At 40.3% G+C, this 22937-nt stretch overlaps 2 protein-coding genes across 4 annotated transcripts in view; both read right to left on the bottom strand.

Annotated features, from left to right (window-relative positions):
• Positions 1-12976, bottom strand: part of b4galt2 (UDP-Gal:betaGlcNAc beta 1,4- galactosyltransferase, polypeptide 2) — a 121226-nt gene extending 108250 nt beyond the window's left edge. Inside the window, exon 1 of one of the 2 annotated variants that reach the window (XM_034613945.1) lies at positions 12556-12976. The gene's annotated coding sequence lies outside the window, so the exon portion shown is untranslated. Of the gene's footprint in view, positions 1-10635; positions 11262-12555 lie in introns of those variants that run through there. The other variant, XM_034613946.1, reaches the window with a different exon arrangement.
• A 1381-nt stretch (positions 12977-14357) lies between these two features.
• atp6v0b (ATPase H+ transporting V0 subunit b) lies at positions 14358-21222 on the bottom strand. 2 transcript variants are annotated; one of them, XR_004616779.1, is made up of 9 exons: positions 20904-21146; positions 19983-20031; positions 19578-19661; positions 17832-17909; positions 17260-17329; positions 17003-17054; positions 16668-16858; positions 15978-16236; positions 14358-15941 (listed from the first exon to the last, which is right to left on the bottom strand). XR_004616779.1 is itself a non-coding variant. In XM_034613901.1 (8 exons), exons 1-8 carry the CDS (start codon positions 20986-20988, stop codon positions 16210-16212), a joined length of 636 nt encoding a protein of 211 aa, XP_034469792.1. In that variant the 5' UTR covers positions 20989-21222; the 3' UTR covers positions 14358-16209. The 2 variants fall into 2 exon arrangements, 1 of the variants encoding a protein (XP_034469792.1); XM_034613901.1 differs by having other exon boundaries at positions 14358-16236; positions 20904-21222.
• Between the last annotated feature and the right edge of the window lie 1715 nt (positions 21223-22937).

Genomic DNA, 22937 nt, shown 5'->3' with positions numbered 1-22937 from the left:
GTGCTTTTTCTCTCGTGCGAAGTCTAAAACAAAGCCTGTGAGGTCGAAATCCATCTGCACCTCGGCCTCTTTACTTGCTGACATTCTGCTCAACTGGCTTTTCTCAAGACATCGAGTGCAATCTTGAGATTTCATTTTATTTTTGTGTCTCGCTAAAGGTCAGCAGACCAACACAAGAGACAATGAAACAGTGCAGAGGAAATCTCTGTTTTTCACTTGCTCTGTTGTTCATGTCTCCCAAACCCTTTAGCTTCTTTCAGTATCTGCAACATCTCACAGGGGTTGTACACTTGTTTACTTCGACCTTAATATGTAAATGTCAACTGAGGGTGAGACCACAAATTCTGGACTCAAGACTGTGAGTAGTTTGAAGGTTGCAAGTGAAGGAAAGGCCGAGACGAGAGAAGATGGGCAGAGCGACGGAGAGAATAGACCCTTTAAGTATCCACTTTATTCAACAATCCCCGTAACTGTCTTTTTAACAACAGCAATAAATTCCCTAACAGTCCCTGATCATAGCATGTCTGCCAAGAATGCTACAGAGAAATGCAATAAAAATATGTGAAGTGGAATATAATCAGCTGTTTCCATCTCCATTAAGTTTCAAGGCTTCTTCTGAATGAGCAAACCCGAGACTATAGACGCTCCAGATGTCCTGAGGAAGAGACGTCAATCATAGGCCTCTATCACCATCATCATCATCATTATCACCATGACCACCACCATCATCATCATGCCCCGTATCTCCATCATCACCACTGACAAAGAGTAAGTTATAGGCAGCCTAACAGGGGAGGGCTAATAGAAGGTCAGAGAGCTATTAGAAACAAGATAACTAGGAGAGCATTCAGTAGAGCTCATACCTTCGCCAAGGCCCAACAGTTAAATATGCCTGTTCCTATTTCTTTTCCATCAAGATCTATGAATTATTGGGAAATTAGTAAAAATGTCAGAAAAAATACTTGATCCCCTTCACCCTACCAGGATCTTCCCCTTTGTTCAGATCCGAAACAAAATTTAACAGATTCTTTCTCGGCCCATGTCCCATCCTTCCACCAAGTTTCATGGTGATACGTTTCGTAGTTTTTGCGTAATCCTGCTGACAACCAAACCAAACAAACCAACCAACAAACATACAGACAGGGGCTAAAACATAATGTCCTTGGCGTGGGTATATGATGGGGGACAAAATTATGTCACAGAAAGGATATGGATATATGAACAAGGCAACACCTTCATCAAAGTTAGACCTGAGGTATGTCCAAGTGTGTACATTTACCAATTTGTAAATTGTGTAGCACATTCCAGTGTGTCTCCTATCACAGAGATTAGTGAGCCGACTAATCTCTATGAGAAGCTATAGAAAGTACAGCTTTAGTCACAGAGGTTAACAACCAAGCTAACTCATTGTTCAGTGGGTTGTGGATTAATTATAAGACTGCAAGAGAGAAATTCTCCAAAGGGGTATAGGCTTAGTTTTTGGATCAAGAGGTAGAAATGATACCTCAATAAGGTAAGTGACGCCAGTGAAAATGTCATTCATGTTGCATTGCACGGCTATGTGAAGGTGTGATCGGCAACATCCCCTCCCCTACACCCTTCTCTGCTTATCCAACTCGGCCATCAATTTTGTAGTCCCCCCTAGACCTCATTGATCAGGTGGGCTGTATGAAACCCTCCTACAGCCCTGCAGATATCTTACATACTTCCGTACTTCAAAATGTACTTGTACCTGTAATCTGGTCGCATCCCATTTTACCTTAAACATGCATTTATTTTACCTACTCCAACCTTGCCCAACTCTTGCCAAGGCTGCATTTTATCCGAGAAGTTTTAGAGGAAGCCGTAGCCAAGAAGCTCACTGTCTCGACTGCACACTTTACATTTTAGATCAATTCCAATCAGTTCCCCTCAGAAGCAATCCATTAAGACGGTTCCTCTTAGAGTCTCCGATGACATAATGGTGTCCTCTGATGTGTGTGAAGGTGCAGTTCTCGATACTATGGATCACAACATCCTGATTAAAAGGCTGAGGCAGTGGGTGGGGGGTTCTGGGAGTGTACAGGACTGATTTTCATACCATATCTCTACAGATAGGAGCTTTTCTGTGTCGTTTGGTCCCTACATGTCTGAAACTGATGCTCTCTTCTGTGGTGTTCCCCAAGCTTCTGACTTGGGCCCTTTTTCATTGTATATTTTTACTTTAAGTTACGCTGCTTTGCTGATGATATTCTACTGTTTTCTTATAAGACTGATACACTTTTTGTACAATTATCAGACTGGCCTAAAGGTCTGGATGGCTAACAACTTTTTACACCTAACAATGAGCTGCAGATAAGACTACGGTCCTTATCATTATTTTAGATAGCAAAGCTTCCCAGGTTGCTCAATCTATTGGGCCCCTTTCCTCCGCTCTACACTCTAATCTGAGAAATCTTTATAATTGGATCAGCATCTTCACTTCAATGAACATATTACATTGTTAGCAAGTGCATGTTTATTAAAATTTAGGAAACTCAGGTCTATTGTAGGAAAATCAGAGCTAAATACTCATTCCTTGAACCTGGCCTTGGTCTCACCTTGTGTGGTCACAATCTTGTGATCCTTCTGTTTCATATATAATATTTTCTTTACAACCTGTAAAGTTTTATCTTTAATAGGTGTATGTTTCTGTGACCAGCTGCTACAGAGTGATAAATCTGCCACTGTTTTCACTGCAAACTTATGAGAGTGATAGGTTTTATTTAAAGGATTGGGATGCTGTGCTGAAAGCTAAACTTTTACCAAAGTTCATCCTTTAAGATACAGGTCTGAAATTTACATTTTAATAACACCGCAGGGCTTAGTTGTAGTGCAGTGGTTTCTGCCTTTGCTTCAGAGTTGTTCATACGCACAATTACAGATGTGATGCTGCCAGACCAGAATAATAAAATACAGGAGAGGAATTCTGGAACAAAGTGGATCTGTATGACATGTTATCACTGGGATGTAGAATTAAAAGGAAAGTGATAAGAGACATTAATGATTCAGTCATGGTGTGAGCATGTTCACACCAATGTGTCCCAAAGAGGTGCAGTCTGTCAAATCAAGGCATTAAATCGCAGCATATCTTTCTGTTTCTGAAAATATGCACTTTAAAAGCAAACTCTATGAGACACTGTTGTTAGATAAGGTCCGATCTTGTCTCACTTTCAAACTTAACACAAACGCTGAGACACATCAAAATATACATTGAGAAGGAGGCGTTCGCCCGCATGTCTACAACATCTGCATCTTAAAATTTTAATTGGTTGCCAGACGGGTGGCCAGACTGCTAATTTGTGAGGGTACATAATTCATCGAGTCTAGGCCAAGCATATGCTTGAAGGAGAGATGGACTGTGACTGAACTCACAGGGTGTTGAATGTGAAAGGACGACTCAAAACAAAACATCCAACATTAATGATTTTATCCAACCAATAGAAAAGTAGAGTCAAAGCGTCAAAAAGGAGTCTTGCGGTCACCAGCAATTCTTAAGATTCATTAAATGTCTGAATCTCTAAGAGAAAATTAAAGATTTCTACATTCTCTTCCACTCATTCTGTACAGTTGACTGTCCGTTCCTCCCCTTTCTGCTTTGATTGTGCAATACCACTTCACTTCTCATTCCAACTAAACAACCTGACTTGGCAAACATTCAAAAGTGCAGCCATGCTTCACAATTTCCTCAGAGACAGGAACACAAATGGAATCTCCAGAACATGTTTTCCAACATAAATTATTTCCATCAGAAATGTAAAAAAGGGAACGTCTTGCAGTTTTGATCAATTCTGAAGCATCATTGTTTAGAGTAGTGCATCTTTCCTATGTGTATCTGGAGAAAGAAACCACAGATGATGTATTTTGCGACACAAAATTATGTATAATCAGTTTGGTCTGGTTAAGAAATCCAAAAACAGATGCACAAAACAAAATATATGATTGCTGTCCAACTATGTGATCCCCAAGTGCTGCTGATTGTAGGCTACACTAAATGCTTATCAATATGTCCTGGACCAGTGTATTCTGATTGACTACATCAGCAGATAGAACCAGATTATTTAGTTCTTTGTTTTTATTGATTATTGCTGATTTCAGCCCAAGAAACAACCTATTGCAGGAAAATAGGGACATTAGCTTAACTATTGCTGTCGGCAGTGCTGCAGAACGGAAGCATCAGATTAGTTATGTAAAGGGAGATGTATCAGTATGTTTGATCTCTAGCTAAATTAATAGTAACAACCAGGGGCTTTATTGGTCTTTTATTTTTTTATTATCCTTAATACAAAAAGCCTCACAGCATTGATGTTTGCATAACAACAATAAGTAACAACTCTAGTGTTGTCATTTTTAAATTCATTTTGTTGATACTTCTACCTGCTAGATTTGCACTATTATAGCTGAAATCACACAATAAGGAAACAAATGTAAACAAGGTCAGATAAACACAGTTTTCTTTTCAATCTGTAAAAGTGTATATTTTCAACTTGTCACACTATGATCAGCTTGGTATCCCTTCATGCTGCAGCACCCAGTCACCGCCGCAGCTGCTACCTTCAGCCACCCTGTATGTATGGTAGGGATTTCACGATATGTAATTCTGGTGCCACGATTATTGTCAGAGGAAATATCACGGTTTCCCTGATTATTGATACTATAGAAGGAAAAAGACACACAACAAGCAATATATAGCAAATACATAGCCAATAATATAGCTAATGAACAAAAATATTAGTTATTATCCTCAACTATATCCAGTTAGTGTTTATAGTGTAAAGTTTGGCTATTTAAAAGTAATTTATGTCAGCTATCTTATTTAGTTCTCATTTTTGGCTCGAACCATGGACTGCTTGTAGACTGTTCTTACCGATTGTTTCCATCTGTTATGTTAATGTTAAAGAAACGTGGATCTACCCCATTGACCGGATCCGTGAAAAATATTTAATAGGTTCTTACTTAGACCCATCCTTCCATCCAGTTTTGAGGGACGGAACAATCTTTGCATAATCCTACTAACAAACCAACCAACAAATAAGAGTGAAAATATAACCTCTTTGGCGGCGGTAATAATAGCCTGTACACAGTCCTTGACTTCCTGATCATCATTTCCAATAAGGCCAAGCCGATAATCAGTCCCCAGTGCCCTGTAGCTGCTCAGCACCAAACAGCAGAAAGACAAAGTTAGCAACTTGGTAGTGATCTCACCGGAACATTTAGCTGCTAAAGAGACAGATATTTCCCACAGGAGTCGGTAGAAACCAAAAACCAAACTACCAGTTGGACAGAAAAACGATTCCAAATGCTGTTGCTGGACATGTAAATAAGACCATGGTTCGTCATGTCAACTTAAAAGTAATAATCCAGTTTATGTTTACAGCTTGTTTCTGCTTCTCCCAAGTGGCCAGAAAAAAATAATTTCATTATAGGCTAAACCATAATATTTCTTGAGGTTTTGAATGTAATATATAGTCAAACTAGCGAAACAGTAAATAAAACAGATGATCATTGTATAAAAATGAGTCCGAGTATAGATGCAAAAGATCAGAGCTCTTTCCCGGGGCCTCTTGTGTTTTAACGTACAAGCCAGCCCTCCCAGTCTTATCAAAAATGCATTAGCCATGCTACACTCGATCGTATGGAGCCTCGGAGCTCTCTCATGGCTCAAGCACATCTCGCTGTTGGCAAGTTCATCTCCCACAAACCAACTGGTGCACAGTGGGACGTACAGAAGTTATGTTTGGTTCAGCACAGGCAGCCCCCAACTGGGAATGTATATTAGAAAAAGCAGGTAAATCTACATTTAAAAAGAGGCCACTTAAAAAAGAGGTTTTCTAATAAAGTTACACAATTTTGACTGATTCATCTCTTGTGTTGAATTTCAAACTTAATTTCTCAACACGACAAATACATTATCGAAGAAAGCCAATGTTTCCCCGGGTCTCGGCTGAAGATTCCATCCCTGCTCTGAAAGCTCAGACCCGTGAGTGATATAAAAATAAAGAGCGAGAGGACAGGGAAAGAGAGGATGTTAATAGAGAGAGACAGAGACACAGCACACTACACAGTCATTATGAAGGATCTGGGTCATGTCACTAAGAAGGAGGGCATTGATGGCACTGACAACATATTGTGAAAATGACCTACTGTCAGACTGCACCATTGTGCGATCATAAAATATGTACACAGTTTATATATTTCAGCCTGAACCCAAAGTAAATTATGCCATTATCAGGCTGAGATATATCACACATACAAATATAAAACGGTTCCCCCTTCCCAGGAAGCTTTTAATCAAAGCACCTTGTATCTACGTATCTTTGAGTAAATAATATATCCACATCCTCTTAGAACCCAAACCACTCGTGAGTAGAATCAACATTGAAAACAATGTATTCACAGAGTGTGTGCAGCCGGGACTCATCAACACAATGACATTGTGGATCATGAATCGGAGTTCTACAGAGTCAAGCATCACCAGACACAGGTGAACAGCTCTTTGTGCAGCAGCGGGGGGGCACAGCTTCAGGGTTCTGTGGACTAACATCCAGTTTAATAACTTGTTTATCACTCAAGTCTTTTCTTAAGCAAAAATGTAAAATCTTTACTGGTTCCAGCTTTTCACAAGTAAGAAATGGCAGATTTTTGTGTTTTATATTATTGTAAATAGTTTGCATTGTCAATATATTTGGCTACTGATCAGAAAAAAAGTTTTCTTCAACAGGGAAAAACTAAAAATCACTTGATAACCGACACATGAAATGCTGCTGAAATAACAATTCCTTTTGCCCTCAGCCCTGGTACTTCACTAGATAAATGTTTATCTGCAGAGGATCTGGGACCAGGGAAGTCCAAAGTGGAGCTTGCAGCACAAAGTCGCCCCGTGATAACCTCGGATTCGTCCCACCAGATGGGTTTGATAACTCAAGGCCAAAGCGTAGATTACATGATCGATGACAAGCATCTCCACTGATCTGCTGGAGGTGAACACCAGAGCCCATGCGGTTCCCCTGCCTGAAGGGAGGAATGAGACGATGCTGTGTCTACACCGAGCCAGGCTCAGGCTGACATTGCTTCAAGATTTACAATGATCGTGCCATTGTGGTAAATGTTTATTTTTCCGAGTTGTGATATATATTTTTTTTATATTTGAATATGAAACCGGCAGAGAAAGAAAAGGTAAGATCACAGTTTGCTGCAAAGAGATGAGCAATAAATTGTGGGGAAAAAATAGAGACATGAATTCAGGAGAGGAAATTAGTGCCTCTGACCTCTGGACCAGTCTCACATGGCTCGAACTAGAGTCTCACAGCACTGGAGGATTCTCCATCACTCTGAGATAGAGGACAAAACAACACTCTGACTTGTTACCTTCGCCAAAGAGGTTATGTGTTCACCCCTGACTGTTTGTTTGTTGTTTTTTTCAGCAGCACTGAACAGATTACAGAGAAACTCGGTGGAAGAACGGGACATAGGCCAAGAAAGAACACATTTGTCCTTAGTGCGGATCTGGAAAAAGAGACATGGAATCTTTTTTTAATCACTGTCTTTAACATTGACAGCTATTGGCCGTTTAAAAAAAAATGTCTTTACAAAATTCCCAGCAAACATCTCATGGATTTTGATGAAAGAAATCTGGTATATTTAGGGGACTGATATTTATGATGTGTGCGTTTTGTTGCACATTCTAGTTTGTATTTCTTATACCCAGGGTTACAGGGGATGGTGCCCTTACGCAATAATATGGGTCAACTTCTTTTGCTGGATTTGCAAATGAGGTGATCACTGTAATTAAAACAGCTAAATCCCTGCAAAGAAAATGCCACAAACAAAGAGTAAAAGTCATATATCAAGTAAATTGTCGTTTCCCGTGGACAAGTCAAAGATTGTGAAAGGTCGCGAGCGGAAGGGGAGGAAAATGCTGCGTGAGACACACAACCATTGACTGTTTAAGAGATATCTCAATCAAGTTTGCACTGTATCTGAAAACCCTCTGTAAGTGAATTATATTTCAACGGAAAGGTACAATGCTTCATCTTAGTTTGGAAAAAATAAGGATGAGCGTACGTTTTTCAATCTTGCTTCATAGTTCAGTTTAGAATTACCTTGTTTAACTTCAGGTTTTATCTATCTACCCATGTATTTGATCATTAGGGCCGAAAGCCTTTACCTGGTTACGTCTGTGGATTTCATTGCAACAACAAAAGACAACAGGATACAATCGGAATGGAGCAGAAAAAGAGTGGAGATGAAAAGAGCCGAGCGGTGAGAGGCAGACCAGAGGAGGAGAGAGTAGAAAGCAAACCAAATCAGAACAAAACTCCAGTGTTCAACCCGGCTCCACTCAGCTCTGTCCATGCGGATATTAAATTGCCTCTCAGCTGTCTCTCATCTGAAGGAGGTTTGAACTGTTTTAAAGTCTGAGATCACATTGCATCTCTGCTGTTCTCGCTTCTCTCTCTGTGGAGCCCAGTTCCCTGCTTTGTTGCCGAGGTCCACTCTTTCTCTCGCTTCTTTTTTGTAAATTTGTTTTTTCAGATGAAAGTGACAACACGAAGGGAAAGCAATGAGACACCATGGCGTGTAGCGGCATTTGATGAAATGCCAGAGTGTTTCCACGTTAAGTCAGATGCTGAATGCCCGTTTCTCAGCGGGCAGGCCGAGTTATGCAAGTACAACAGAGTCCTGTCTGCAGCTACAATCCATACAGTGGAAACGTCATCATCACCATCATCATCATCATCATCTCTCTCTCTTTCTCTGTGCTCTTCCTCTCAGTCTCTCTCTAATCCAGCTGCTCATTTGGCATCGGAGCAAAGAAATAAATGAAGTGCTTCAGAAGAAGGGAAGCTTCACTTGGGGGATTGTGGGTAGAGGGAGTGCAATGAGGATTTGGTGAGGGGTTTTAAAGACAGTTTATTTAAATGAGTGTCTTCTTTTTTTGGCTTGTGGGACTTTAGGCTTAAGGCCACTACCGTCCAATTATGCTTTCAATGGTTGTCGACTTAATCAACGTGGGCCCTTGGAAGTTATTTTTCTTTGTAACTCTATTGAGTTTGAAAAGCAGTGTTTAATCTTCTTAAGTGTAAAGGGGGAAACAATAACATGCACCCTGTTATCTGAAGTCATGTTGAATTGAAAATGGAAACCAAAAGATAAACTTTAGAGAGAGAAAAATTGGAATACTGCTTTTACAATAATATATGAAAACAGAGAAAAGAACTACCCGACAGATTGCGGCTTTATTTACCTTTAAATAGACGGACTTTACTTATCGTTGCTTTGCCAGGGGAGGGACAGCTCTATACAAAGACAACAGGAAACAGATTTTGACAGATTGGGATTATTCAGTTTCGTCCTGAGATTTAGACGAAAACAATCTATATAATTCACATCATAGCTACAGCCATCTTAGCTTAGCTTAGCACAGAGACAGGAAACAAAGGGAAACAGCTAGCCAGTCTTTGTACAGATCCTCTGCAGCTCACAGGTTCTAACGTATAATCATCAGCACGACTCACTAGCTGTCATCAGTTTCTGCTGTCACTACACGTCACTGTCCAACCGCGAGTAAACTTACTGACTTCGCTTTTTAGCTTGTTTGTTCCCAGTATAAATCGTGAAAAACATATCTTAACCATGAAAAAGCTTTTAAAAGTTGTGTGGAATGAACAATAAATCTGAATTTTCCCAAAAGGTCCTGAGTCCATGGGGTCCAAAAGTCAAACTTGGTCTCAAAAAGATAAGTACACAAACACACACATACACAAACACACACACACACACACACACACACACACACAGGTGTCTTTCTCTGAACTCGCCCCCTCGGTTGTTCAGGGATGGCCCGAGTAGTTCCCATGACAACAAATCCCAACATGAAAGAGTGACCAGAAGAATATAGCCGAGGCACAGTGAGGAGAAACCTGCAGAAACCAGTGTGCTCTTTGCTCCTCACTGGTTTGCATCACTGAGCTTCACCAGAGATGGAGACTGGTTCATCTACAGAAAAACCTTCTGTGCTGTGGAGATTTGTGTCTCACTACCTTAAAAACAGGTTGCATCCCACAAGCTACAGTAGTTCTTCAGTAGAGACGAGCTTTTAGTAATTATTTAACTGTTACATAGATAACTGAGCTTACCAACGATGCTAGACCCCTTTAAACTGAAAGTAAAAGTGTATATAAAATATGGTCAACATACATTATTTGACCTGACACAAAAAATGCTGTTTCATGATCATATAAAAAGTAAGATCTTAATCACATGTCACAAAAACAACCTAAAAAATGACAAAACATTACGCTAGTAGCATTTGACTAAATGACTAAACAGCATATCGGATACTTTTCACTCGCACAACTCCGAAGCACATATTTCACCTTGTAAACAAATATTGTAAAAACTACACTTACAAATTGGAAGTTAGATTTAATAAATTACTAAAACTTAAGTGAGTTAGTTAATTGGAAGGTGCTAAAATGTTTCCAAAATAAAAGCTTAGCACAGTCTTTCCATCTTTACTAGACTATTTTTCAAGTGATAAATCGGTGTGAGTTGATTACGTACATCACTAGTTTGAAACTGGTTAGCGGTTACCAAGAACTTAACGTCACTTACAGTGCGAGCGAGAGCGAGACTGTGACCTTCTGGTTCCAGATCAGCCTGATTAACCACAGACCCAGACGCCACCCTGCCACCGGTAATTCAACAGCCTGACGCCACAGCCATCTCTGTGCTACATCTGAGGAGCCTGGAGTTAAGTCACAGACAGCGCAGGTTTTCACAGCAGATGGTCGGACGATGCTTCTGCAGACGAGTGTGCGTGGAAATGCTGGAGCTGCAAGAGCTTAATCCAACAGCCGATGAAATAATTTCAACTCAAGGTCCACTTGCTAATCACATTAATGTTCTGTTCAAGTGTCCCAGCGAGAGGAGACGGGCGCTGTACCAGGACCCTGAAACTTAAGCAGTTGAATTAAATTTAGAAGTAATGTTATACACCTTCTTACTTACTGTAAAAAATGGAGATACAATCTGCTGATGAGAACTTTGTGATACAGTTGAAAGCTCCAGTAACTGGACCTTTAGCCAAATGAGAAACTTCCTTAGAGGCTATGTGAAACACACAGAGTACATAATGTACAGATTACATCATATATCAGTGAATGAAATCTGTTATTCATTTGACAACATGATAATCTCACGACTGCAACTGACAATTATTTTAATTGTTTATCAATCTGTTGATTATTTTGATTATTAGTATAAATTATTTTCAAAACTACCAACGCTAGTTACTTGGTTTTGGACAGAATAACCTTTTGTTTAAAAATAACTCAATAATAAAGAAATAATTATGTTAATCTTACAGGATAAATAATCTACAATCAAATCAAATCTAATCTAATCAGTAAGTGCAGTACGGGGAAAAGTAAATATAGAAACTTAATCGAATAAAAATCCCCATCATCATTTCCAAACCCAGCTTCTTAGTATTAAAGGTTTTGTGCTGTTGGTTAAACAACACAAGCATTTTTCACCACATCATCCTGGGCTTGAAGACACAGTGACGGATGTTTCTCACTGTTTTCTAACACGTATATCACATATAGAATGATTAGACAAGGAAACAACCAGCAAATCAACTATAAATAAACAGTGAAAATAACCATGAGTTGCCCTTCTTGCTCTTGACTCAACACTTCAACCGAACATATGAACGCAGACGTTGCTCTTTCACTGAATTACAATTTAAAAAACCAACCAAATATCACTTCAAAATAAAAGTAGGGCCTGAACACAATAAGAATATGTTTTATGCATCAAAGGGAACATTGAAAACTCCTGCCTGGAGCTGCTCTGCAACTTAGTTGATGCTGAGAGCAAAGGTAGTTCCAGTCCACTTGCTCCTATAGAGAGATACTTTGTCATAAATGAGAGAGATGTCAGGTTGGATTACGGTCTAGGTGCAGAGCTTCTGTGTAAACGCCTGGTTAGTTCATGATGTGGAAGCCTCCTCCTCCTCTTCCTCCTCTTCCTCCTCTTCCTCCTCCTCTCTCTCACTCCTCCAGTGTAATGCACATCCTGATGGGCTCACTGTAATGTAACTGAGATGCTGTATTCCTCAGCATCCTTCCCTTGTTTGTTTTTTTTAAAATGGAGGAGATTGTTGCAAACAGTGGCAGATCTTCTTTGAATGAAACCTCCCAACAGTGTGAGGAGATGTGGTTCATTTACTGTAGAGGGTGAAGCCTAGTATGGCGTGTGTAAAAAAAAAACAGAGATAAAGAAAAAGGCTGCTGGTTAGAGTGTGTGTGTGTGTGTGTGTGTGTGTGTGTGTGTGTGTGTGTGTGTGTGTGTGTGTGTGTGTGTGTGTGTGTGTGTGCATGATAACAAAAGAAGGGCAGAGCGATGCAAACACATTTCTGTAGTAGCCACGTCCTCAATGGAGGCTGGAGCTGTGCAGGATTGCGAGATAAATGAGTGGAAACAAAGAAAAAAGCGAGGATGCGATGCAGAACCCAACAATGCACCTACCTTGATGTTGTCAGGCGGACTCTGGTGTTTCCTGGAGCTGGTTGCATTCAGGTGGTGGAGGAGGGGGGGGGGGGCGTGATAAAGTGTCAAAGGCGTAAAATGTTGCATTGGTGGAGTTAAAAAAAAAAATGAAAATAAGAGAAACCCAGGAGAAGCTAAAGGCTCAGTCCAGGTCTCCGCGTTCTCCTCGGTCTCTGTGATGTCTGCTCTTCCTCGCTGCTGCCGCCGCCGCCGCTGCTGGTGGAGGAAAGCGTGATGTTACGTTAGCACAGCGGCTAACATCACCCGCAACGACGTGCTACCGCAAACCGCAGAGAGGAGAGCCGCCATCCTCACGATGCCTCCGTCATCCCGCTGTGTTTGGGTGAGGATTAGGAAGAAAGCGAAGAGGAAGGATGCTCCGAGGCAGGTCCTTTCACTCCGGCTGCCTACGGAAGCGCGGAGGGTCCACACGCCCCTTCGCCTTTTTTTTGTATATCATCAAAGGGGGGGATTTGATGACCCGTTATTATTATTATCCCGTAAAAATCCCAATAATAATAATAAATATATATGTGATTTACATTGCATTTCATAACAAACCTCACAAGGCGATACAAAATATCAAAAACGTGTTTGTAAATCAATTTGATTCCTTCAATTTTGTTAGTGACAAATGAAATACCCTGTACATATATTACTTAACTGTACATAATTTATGTCCGTGGTACTTTCCTCAATGCACTCCTTTCTCTTTAATCATTCAGTATTTATCTACGCTCCTACGATCACATGCCCTATTTGCCTGAGAATTGCCCTCCCCAGGGACAAATAAAGTTGTTTTGAATTGACTTTGAATACTTCTACCTGATTTGTTTACTCTGGCTTCACAGCAAATGATTTGGTCCCTTGTTTAAAAGTTTATCGAAGCTGATCTAACTTTAAATCTGCACAAAAAATGGTAAAATACAGTTTTATGTTGAGCCAACCTAATTTTTCTTGTTTATCTAGACATAAATTAGCTAACTCTGCCTTTTTTTTAAGACATGTTACATATAAGATTTCTTTAAGCCTCTAGTGATCATATTCAAAGTTGCTTCATCGTACCTCAATGGTTGGTTGATTGGTCACCGGGTCCTGGTAAACAAAACACATTTCTGATCTATTTTTAATTAGATTTGGAAATATCTGACATCACAATACGACAAAGCACTTTTTTAAAAACAGATGTGATCATTTGTTTCACGAGGAAGTAAAAACAAGAAAGACTGAATAAAAATGGTCCTAAATTACAAAAATTATAACATGCAGGACTTTTTACAGGGTTTGTTATATGTTCATCAGGTTTATTATATTTTTTGATTCGACCTTGTAGATTAACTGTGTTGTTTGTTAACAACAGTCTCTTAGAAGTTTGAAAGAAGCTATATTAACTTTGCATAACAAAAGAACTATCGAGAAAATATTACTTCTTTCATTAAATTAGTCTAAATAACACTTTTTAACGGTTTATTTTAACAGTTTATATCTTTGCTCTCCATCTTATTCATTTGACTGATTAGATTCATCATTTACTCTTTAAAATCAACATCATTATTTGTTTGGTCTTTAAATTGGAAATGTATGTATGTACAGTACCAGTTTTATTAAGTACTACAGATGTTGCGGTGTTTTGCTCCATCTAGTGGCGATAAGAAGAAACGCACGTTGACTGCATGGATGCAATGTAATCGTGAACAGATCTACGTCTAAAATATAGTTCTGTAAACTTGCTCATATTTAAAAGACAAGTGCAAACAAAAAAGCAGGACCACGTAGAGGAGTTGAATCAGAGATCTTGATTGGACCATTTTATTTTTCTCAAGGACATTAACGAAGCCAGAAGGATGATCTGTTTTTCTTATTATACACAACGTCAAAAACATGTTATTTTCTCATCACCATCACATCAACAAAGTAAACACACAGTACCAACTACAGTCACTGAAAGCCAGGGGTTTGGTACAGAGCCTGGTGGAGTTTCATCTTGGGTTTATTCATAAAACCACCTTAAAGGGGAAAGATGATTCTGCAGCCGAGACACAACTGAGAGGTCAGGTCTACCAATTATTTAGTCTACTCAGTTCCCCCCCCCCCCCCGTGTTAGATTCAATGTTCACTTTCAGAGCTTCACAAGAAGGGTCAAAGAAAGATTTCAGACAATTCACAATGACCTGTGGTCTGTCATCCATGTGGAATGATGCCTAAAGAACAAAATGTGTTTCGACACGTCACCAACAAACAAGAGACTCAATATTGCAGCATTTAGCACTCGGAGTCCACATCCACTCTTTTCTATGTCAGCCGGCTGCCATAGGTTCAGGAAACTCATAAAAAATATCTTGTTTACCCAGATTTGTAAGTTAACATAAAATAATTACAACGTAAACACTGTACAGCAGCCAGCTGACAAAAACGTCAAGCGTGTACAGCTTTGTTGTCATATACCAGGAGTTTCTTATTGTCAATGTGGACTCCACACACACAATTCAGATTTACACACACGAAGGAATGTTAGAAAACAAAGGAAAACAGATGTGAACAGTTTAAATTTGATATTAATGTCACCAGATGATTTTGGTGTAAAATGAAGAGGAAGTTAAGGTGATAGTTTTCAGAGTCTTGGACACCAGAGCACCTGAGATTGCTAAAAATACACATCAGCAGACTTGTGCATCTATACAGTATTAATTTCTGAAAGACTTCATGCACGTACAACCAAGATTAAGGTAATTCTATATAAAAATAAACGATTCCCCTTTCCAGTCTAAGAACAGACAAGGTTGACAAATTTACAGAGAAGAGAGGACAGAAGTTTTGTTTGTTCTTGTGACCCGACAGGTTTCTAAAGCCATTTTCAAGCGCGGCCATCTTTATTTCCCTCTTAACATCAACTGAACTCCAAAAGTCGAGGGGACTCTGGGACAAAAACGGGGACTTGTGGCTGACGTTGAATGTCATGGACTTCAAATGAAGAAAAGTTTCAGCAAGTAATGAAGTGAATGACAGGATGACATATTCAGAGCAGATCTGCTGCTGTGATCCGTCCTCTTACCTCTCTAGAACGATTTTCAATTCAAAACCCTCAGATTCTCTCTGAATACTAAAGTAAGAGACCTGGCAAATACTGGATTTGGAGTAAGGGCCACTTGCTTATAAGCAAAGAACAGATGCAACAACAAAAAGAAAAATGACAGACCCGGCTACAAACACAAAAAGGGAAACACTCATGCTTCACAGGAAAATAGAAAAAAGAAATCACGTATCCAGTGTACACACACGCGCACACACACACACAAATATTTTCAAATACTCTAGTGTAATTTTTAACTCATCATTCATCCAAGAGTGGTCGGAAATTGTTTATGCTATGAATATGACTCAGCAGGTAAATGACTACAGACTTTATGATGATCTTAATGTACAATCCTTCATGTAATGTCGGTCTTTGTTTGCACTAATTGACATTTTCTTGCTTCAACTTCAAAACGATGCACCAACCACTCTTGAATGAATAATGGTTAAAAAAAACAAGGCAAATAGAGACATTTAAATAATTTACGATGTATATACACAATAATCCATCTTTTTTGTTTCCAGCAGTGTCTTTTCATCTTCTCAGCGTGTGAAAGCCCTCTAGTCGCCCATCTTTACTTTCGACGTCTGTGGGAAGAACAAACAAAACAAATATACAAATTATTAGAGAATTGTAAATGCAAACACAGCTTGAGTCACTGTTTCAGGAACATACATCCATGTAGACCTTTGTGGAAATACTAATTGTTTAGAGTGCAGCTCCAGCCTGTCCGAACCAGAGAGAAAACCAACCTGGCCAGGCATTCTGTTTATTTTCTGAACCTGATCCAAGCTTGATGTTTTCCCCAATTGCAGGCACATGCAGTATGGGGGAAAAATCTATCAAATAAAGCCCAGCCAACGCCACCTGAACCCGAACATTTTGAAATGTTTGTCTAAACACAGCCTGGCATCCGGTTGGGTATCCACACTCTGCTTAGCACCGACATTTCTCATAGATTCCTCTCCGAAGGAAAAAAGAACTGCGAAGACAAAACAACTCAGCCTGACTCACTCACCTGCAGAATGGCTACAATAACACCAAACAGGCCAATGGCGCTGCCGAAGATCTCCACGATGAGAATCTTGACGAAGAGGCTGCCGTTCTGGGCGTCTGCCAAAGCTGCTCCGCTGCCCACGATGCCGACACAGATGCCACAGAAGAGGTTGGAAAAGCCCACAGTCAGACCGGCTCCAAACATGGAGTAACCTTGTAGAACAGAGATCAAACGAGTCAGGGTTATTCACAAATTCATAAAATGGCATGTGTAAACGTACTAAAACTAATGTTCAAATTTTCGAGGTGGATATTCCTTTTACGGCTTCACTCTGCAGCTTTATGTCCGTTTCTTACCAGCTTGATAGTTCCTTGCTCCGATGGTCTCAGGGGTTGTTCCACTGAAGTTCTGTAGAATCAAAGATGTATTTTTAGAAGCAACCAACTATCATTGTTCTGCTGTGCAGCTTCCTTCATATCCCATGTGTACAATGCAGCAAGTTATGGATGTACTTTCTCCTGTACAGTTCTGCTGCCTGAAATTCCCCTGGAGACACAAAATGGATAACTCGGCTGTTTTATGAACATTAACGATGAAGATGCTCATTGCTCACCTCAGCCATGTTGCTGATTACAATGGCCATGATGATCCCATAGATCGCAACAGCTTCACAGAAGATGATGCTGGAGGGAGACAACAAAAACACAAGCAGAAATAAATGGAGTGAAAATGATTTGGTTTTAAAAACGTGCAGCTAATTCTACACTGCACTGCTGTGGATTAACAGTCAAACTGCAATCATGGAAGCATTGTAGAACTGTAACTCACTGTCTAACCTGACAGGAACTCAGGGATGCTCATTCAATGGCTGCTAAGTGTTAGTTTTGCTAATAACTTGGGATTTTGCTGATGTGGATTTAATTTGAGAAAATGTGACTGAAAATACATTTGTTTGGGAATCACTTAACAGTGTGAAATCCAAAACAAAAAAGCTGCAGTCATAATCTGAGATGTTCCTACTAATGTTAAGACATTGTTTGCTGGTGTTAAGCAGCAATGTTCAAATACGTGCACAGCTACTGCATAGCTGACAGTGTTTTTATGTAAGTAAAATATACATAATAAAATATAAAACATAAGAAACAGAATGAAACTGAAACCGATTCTGTTCTTTAGTAAACCTACCTGACTAAATTCTTGGTCTTGATTCGTGGAGCCTTGACACCACCACCAAGGATGCTTGAGCCTGTGATGTAAATCCCCCTGAAACACAACACCAACAAGAAAGACATATTTAACATCACAGAAAAATACCAGGTGATGAGGTGGAGGAGGATGAAGCCCCATCAAAGATCTACTGTTCTGGAAAACAGAGGGTATGAGAAGTTAAATGTCACTAAAGGGAGGTTGACTTTACTTTGTCAAACTGTAAAACTCCACTTAATGAGGTGATGAAAGATCTATTTGGCAGCATATTGTAACTCCAACAAGAATGTTATCAACTTATTGAAAATAAATATCGTAATGCAGAGACAACAAAACAAGCAGGCAGCTCAGATATATTTTCAGAATGTGTCTTGAAGAGAAAACTAATAACTTCTTGAACATTTCCAATTAAGTGAATGTGACGAGAAAAGGTGATGTGCCTCATAATCTCGCAAAGGAAAGTGAGATCAGGGATTAAATGTGTAAATAAGAGAGGCGAGAACATTGTTAGGTATAAATCTGTTATCCAGCTAGAACAGATTCGACTCCAGAGTGGATACAATACGTTCCAGCCTTGACACTGCGGCCAACAACATCTGAACTGTGTGTGGCCGACAGTCGCCTGTAGCCGTTGATGCTCGTCCTGCACCGCTGGCTCTACTCAGCCCTTATCAGTAGCTGTTCTGTCAGTACAGCTTGTTGAATCCACATCAGAGGAAGTGGCTGAAAGCTCCGAGTGGCTTTTCAATCAAGCGAATAAAATGATTTCACCCATTTAGTGGAGTTTTTCTGCATTTTTCATTTCTGACTTATCTTCTTCCACGGGCTCTCACCAATGGGCTGACAGCAGTGCAAGTTAGGGCAAAGGTTTATTTATCTTTTCTACTTAAAATTCACAAAACCAATTCTCAATTTGGATTCCAAGCATAGAATGGGACTGTTAAATCAGATTTAAACAGGTTGTATTTGTTAGTCTCTCTGCACTGTTCTTTGGAGTAACGCGCAGTGTGCGTGCATCTTAAGATCTACAGACCCTCAGCTCAAGTCTTAATGATGCGTGTAACTTTTGACAGAAGACCTGACGCAGCACACGGCTCGGCATCAGCTTATTTATAGTCCAGAAATGTGCCATGTCACAGCTTTAATTTGTGTTTACATCAGAATTGAAAGAACTCTGTGCGAGACATAGCTCTTTTGACAGGTGGTGCCCGAACAGCATGGGGTTTAAAGTACTTGGACACTTTGTCTACTTACTAAAGAAAGAGGCAAGATTCAGTTCATAACAACACACAAAAGGATCTGGTGCAGTTCTCTGGACTATTCAACCTCAAAAGGATGGGAACAGTAGTGTGGAGTAAAACAGGAAACAAACATTAGTATGAAGTTCCATACACAGCCATGGTGGTGGTTCTGTCGGGCTTGGGCATGTACGGCTTCTGATGGAAGTCACATACTGGTCTCCACTTCAGCCAAATGCATCAGACATAAGTGAGCAGCAAGTTGTAACTGTCCAAATATTTAGAAGAGAACACAAAAGTTCCAGTATGACTAAATTTCAGATTTTCCACTTCCTCACTTACACAAGGTTTTTCCTGAGTGATTCAAGAAAGAGGAAATGATAAAAAAGACTTTAAAGCACGACAACATCTGCCTTACACAGCGAAATGACCTGACAGAAGTCTGCAGCATATACACTTTAAACCATGATTTATGTTAACTACTCACCAAGCTGCTCCCACCACTGACAGAGAAATGGCCAAACCAATTCCCAGATTGGCCCACATGAAGGGAGAGGTCTCCGTGAGGAACCTGTGAATAGAGAAGTAGAACGTTAGAATCTGAATTATTAGGAAACAAAGCCAGTTTACAGCATATGGTATAATCAACAGATGCAAGCAGCAAAAGTCGGTGTCTTATTTAAACTTAGATTAAAAAGTAGAACATCCAACTTCAGATTACAATACACAATCCATATTTGGTTTAATGGACTGTTTGACTATTTATTTTGCAACGTGTTGAATCTCATGCACAGTTCAATCTGTCACAGCAGTGTAAATCTGTGAATTAAAGGTGAAGCTATCAGACAAATACACTCTTACACATATTTTACTTTGTGCCAACACTACTCACCATGCCACATCAAAGCGGAAACCAAGGTCAAATATGGTGTAGCAGAGGCCTGAAGAAACAGAGAACTTCTTAATTCACATGTGAAATGTAAATAAAAAAAGGGTCAGACAGCACAAGTACACTGAGCTAAAAGCTCGCCATTACTCCAGTACATCTATTTACTGTGTGTTAACTGTATAAATGAACCTTTCCTCTGCACCGTGTGTGAAGCAGAGTCACATGAACGTGTTGAAGTCCTGCAGAGAAGTTGCAGCTTCGGTGTGATTGTTCACTCTCACGTGAAAACCTGCTGCAGTTCCTATATCTGGACCCAGTCAGCTGTGTGTGCGAACTGCAAACTGGCTAACGTTAGCTTAGCTGCATTAAATGACTTCAAACTTAGGGGAAAAAAATAATGTAAATAACAACCAATGATTCAATGACGACGAATAGGAGAAATAATCATCGTCCATTTCAAACACTGTTGTCAAGGGCTTGAAGCTGAGGCTGCTAGCGGTTAGCCATTAGCTAGCGAGCTAACAGTGGCTTAACGTTACGCTACTGCTAGCGAAATGCTAGCTAGCACGCAAGATAAAGACGCCTGCTCTGAATGATAACATACAAAACGACGACAGTAAAGTGTTTTAACTTATATCATGTTGTCAACTTCCTACTGTGCAAGTATAACCTTGTCTAGCTAGCCGCTAAATCCACTTGCCAGCAGATGCTAGCTAATAAAAACGGAAACAGCCGCAGCCGCTGTGGTTCCATGGTTTAGCCTGGTCCCTAATCGTCGCTGTCAAACGCAAAAAAAAACACACGTTTCCACGCAGACAGAACAAGCGACTGTATAACAACTGCTTCACGTGTCCAAGAATTAAACGTGTCCATTCATTTTATTCCACATTCTGACTCATTTTCCGGGGGGAACTGCGATCTTACCGACGACGAGTATGGTGGTCCAGAAGGCCAAAGTGACCCCCGTGTACAGAATGGCGTGTCCGTTCATCATCCACTCCAACAACATCTACCCGAGGCTGCTGGATCGGCGGCGGGACGCTGGGCTCAGGGGTCAGACGAGACGCCAGAGACGAGAAGGTGGAGAGGAACCAGAGAGTGTGCGAGGAGGAGCTGTCAGCCTGATGGAGGAGGAAGAGGAGAGTCCGTCAGCTGATCCTCACACAAGAGCATGTGACCGGGGAGCGGGGCCGCGTTCCCTTCTGCGGAGTGTTCGCGTCCTAACAAGGAAACCACGAAGGTTACTCTCCACACATTACAACGACTCACAGTAACTAAGTACATTTACTCAAGTACTGTACTCAACGCAGATTCGAGTACTTGTTCCATTATATACTACTTCCCTCTTCTACTCCAGCAACATGGCGATATGGCACGTTTTACTCCATTACATGTGTATATAATAACAATAATAATGATGATAATAATACTAATATAAATAACAACAATTATATATATATATATATATATATATATATATATATTATTATTATTATTATTATTATTATTATTATTCTTTATTTATTTTCTTGTCTACCTCATTCTGACCTGCTGCTGTAACAACAGAATGTCCCTGGTCTGTGGATCAATACATTCCACACCGATAGCGGATAGTGGTCACTAGATGTCACTGTTGATCAGCTTGGTTGGTAACTTATGAGCAATCACACAAGGTTGTATGCGTCATTTCTTTCTTTCTTTCTTCCTTTAGAGCAAAAAAACAGCAACAACAATAATAATAATACAATTACTGTTTCTTATGTTTGTTTCTCTTCTTCCTATCTCTCCTCTTACCCTAACCAGTGGTGGCAGATGGCTGTTCACACTCAGTCCTGTTCTGTTGCTTTTTTTCTCTACAGAATTGCTTGGTGTTGGCTTTGTGCACTAACTGTTGGTTTTCTCTATAATATTGTGAGGTCTCAACCTGACTTGGTAAAGAGATAATGTGTAACGTGGTTTGGTTGCTGTACAAATAAAATCAAAAAGATCAAAATCAAAGATCCTACACATGCGGATTGAGCCTCGCTGGACAGAAGAAAATGTCACGAGAAGAAAAATATTTCTACTTTTCTCAGGGAGCTGCAACGTGCCTGAATGTCAAGTGTGATAGGAAACACTTTGCAGCAGAGAAACAATTGGAGAAAAGAATATTTTCTTATATTTCTATGAAAAATATTTTTTTTTATGTAATGAGGCGGTGTAGATTCTCTGATTACTCATTCAAGTCAGAATTCCTTTTTCATCTCTGGACATAACATCAGTCTCTTCTATTGAAAACACAATAAACCATCTAGCTGTGCTCCTCCTCATTCATAAGTCCACTGTGGATTTGAATGCTTCGCTCCTCTGGTGCTTGAGAGACTGTGTCAGAATTGACAGAGAGAAGCTGCAGCCTCAATCATACCAAACACTTTCTGTTATTCTCAGCCGTCCATTCTAAACCAGGGGGGTTGGAATGGAGACGAGATCCTCCCCTCCATTAGTATGCAGCTGCTGTGCAGTGAGAAGCCCTGCATGTTTATTAACAGCTGTGGAAATTGTGAATGTAGTACATTCCGGGTTTATTTACAACTGTTGAATTTTGTTTTGCATCTAACCTGAGGCTGTTTTTCTCTCGGCCAAAAGCCTCCCTGTTCTCTGCCCAGCTGTCAATCTGCATAGCAGGAGTCTGTTAGGACCAGGGTTGCCACCTCCTTTTGTGCTCCTTGTTTTCCCTTCCTGCTGTTTTCCCTTCCCACACTGGAGCTGGGAGGGGCCTCCTGTGGGACACCGGCGCAGCTGACCTTCATCTCGTCATCAACTCCACCTCAGTCTATAAGACCTCAGCTCATCTCCCCTGTCGTCGCCAGATCGTCCGTTCACCAGTGTGGTACTTATCCTGGCTCCTGTGACTACTTCTTTCTTGTCTAATGATACCTGTTAACCCCGTGCTCCCTTTTGCCTCAGATTCAGCTGCGC

Source organism: Hippoglossus hippoglossus, chromosome 17 (genome assembly GCF_009819705.1).
Source record: "Hippoglossus hippoglossus isolate fHipHip1 chromosome 17, fHipHip1.pri, whole genome shotgun sequence".
In the NCBI taxonomy this organism is placed as follows: Eukaryota; Metazoa; Chordata; class Actinopteri; order Pleuronectiformes; family Pleuronectidae; genus Hippoglossus; species Hippoglossus hippoglossus.
The sequence above is the reverse complement of the archived record's forward strand: the minus strand, read 5'-3'. Positions and strand labels throughout refer to the sequence as shown.

Bases quoted from the DNA above. Each gene is read 5' to 3' on its own strand.
- atp6v0b (XM_034613901.1), bottom strand. From the start codon at position 20,988: ATGTTGTTGGAGTGGATGATGAACGGACACGCCATTCTGTACACGGGG. The intron at 16,859-17,002 runs GTAAGAAACGGA...CTGTTCTACAAG, and splicing joins AGCAAGGAACTATCAAGCTG to GTTACTCCATGTTTGGAGCC. The intron at 16,237-16,667 runs GTGAGTGAGTCA...TTCTTCCCACAG, and splicing joins TTATTGTAGCCATTCTGCAG to ACGTCGAAAGTAAAGATGGG.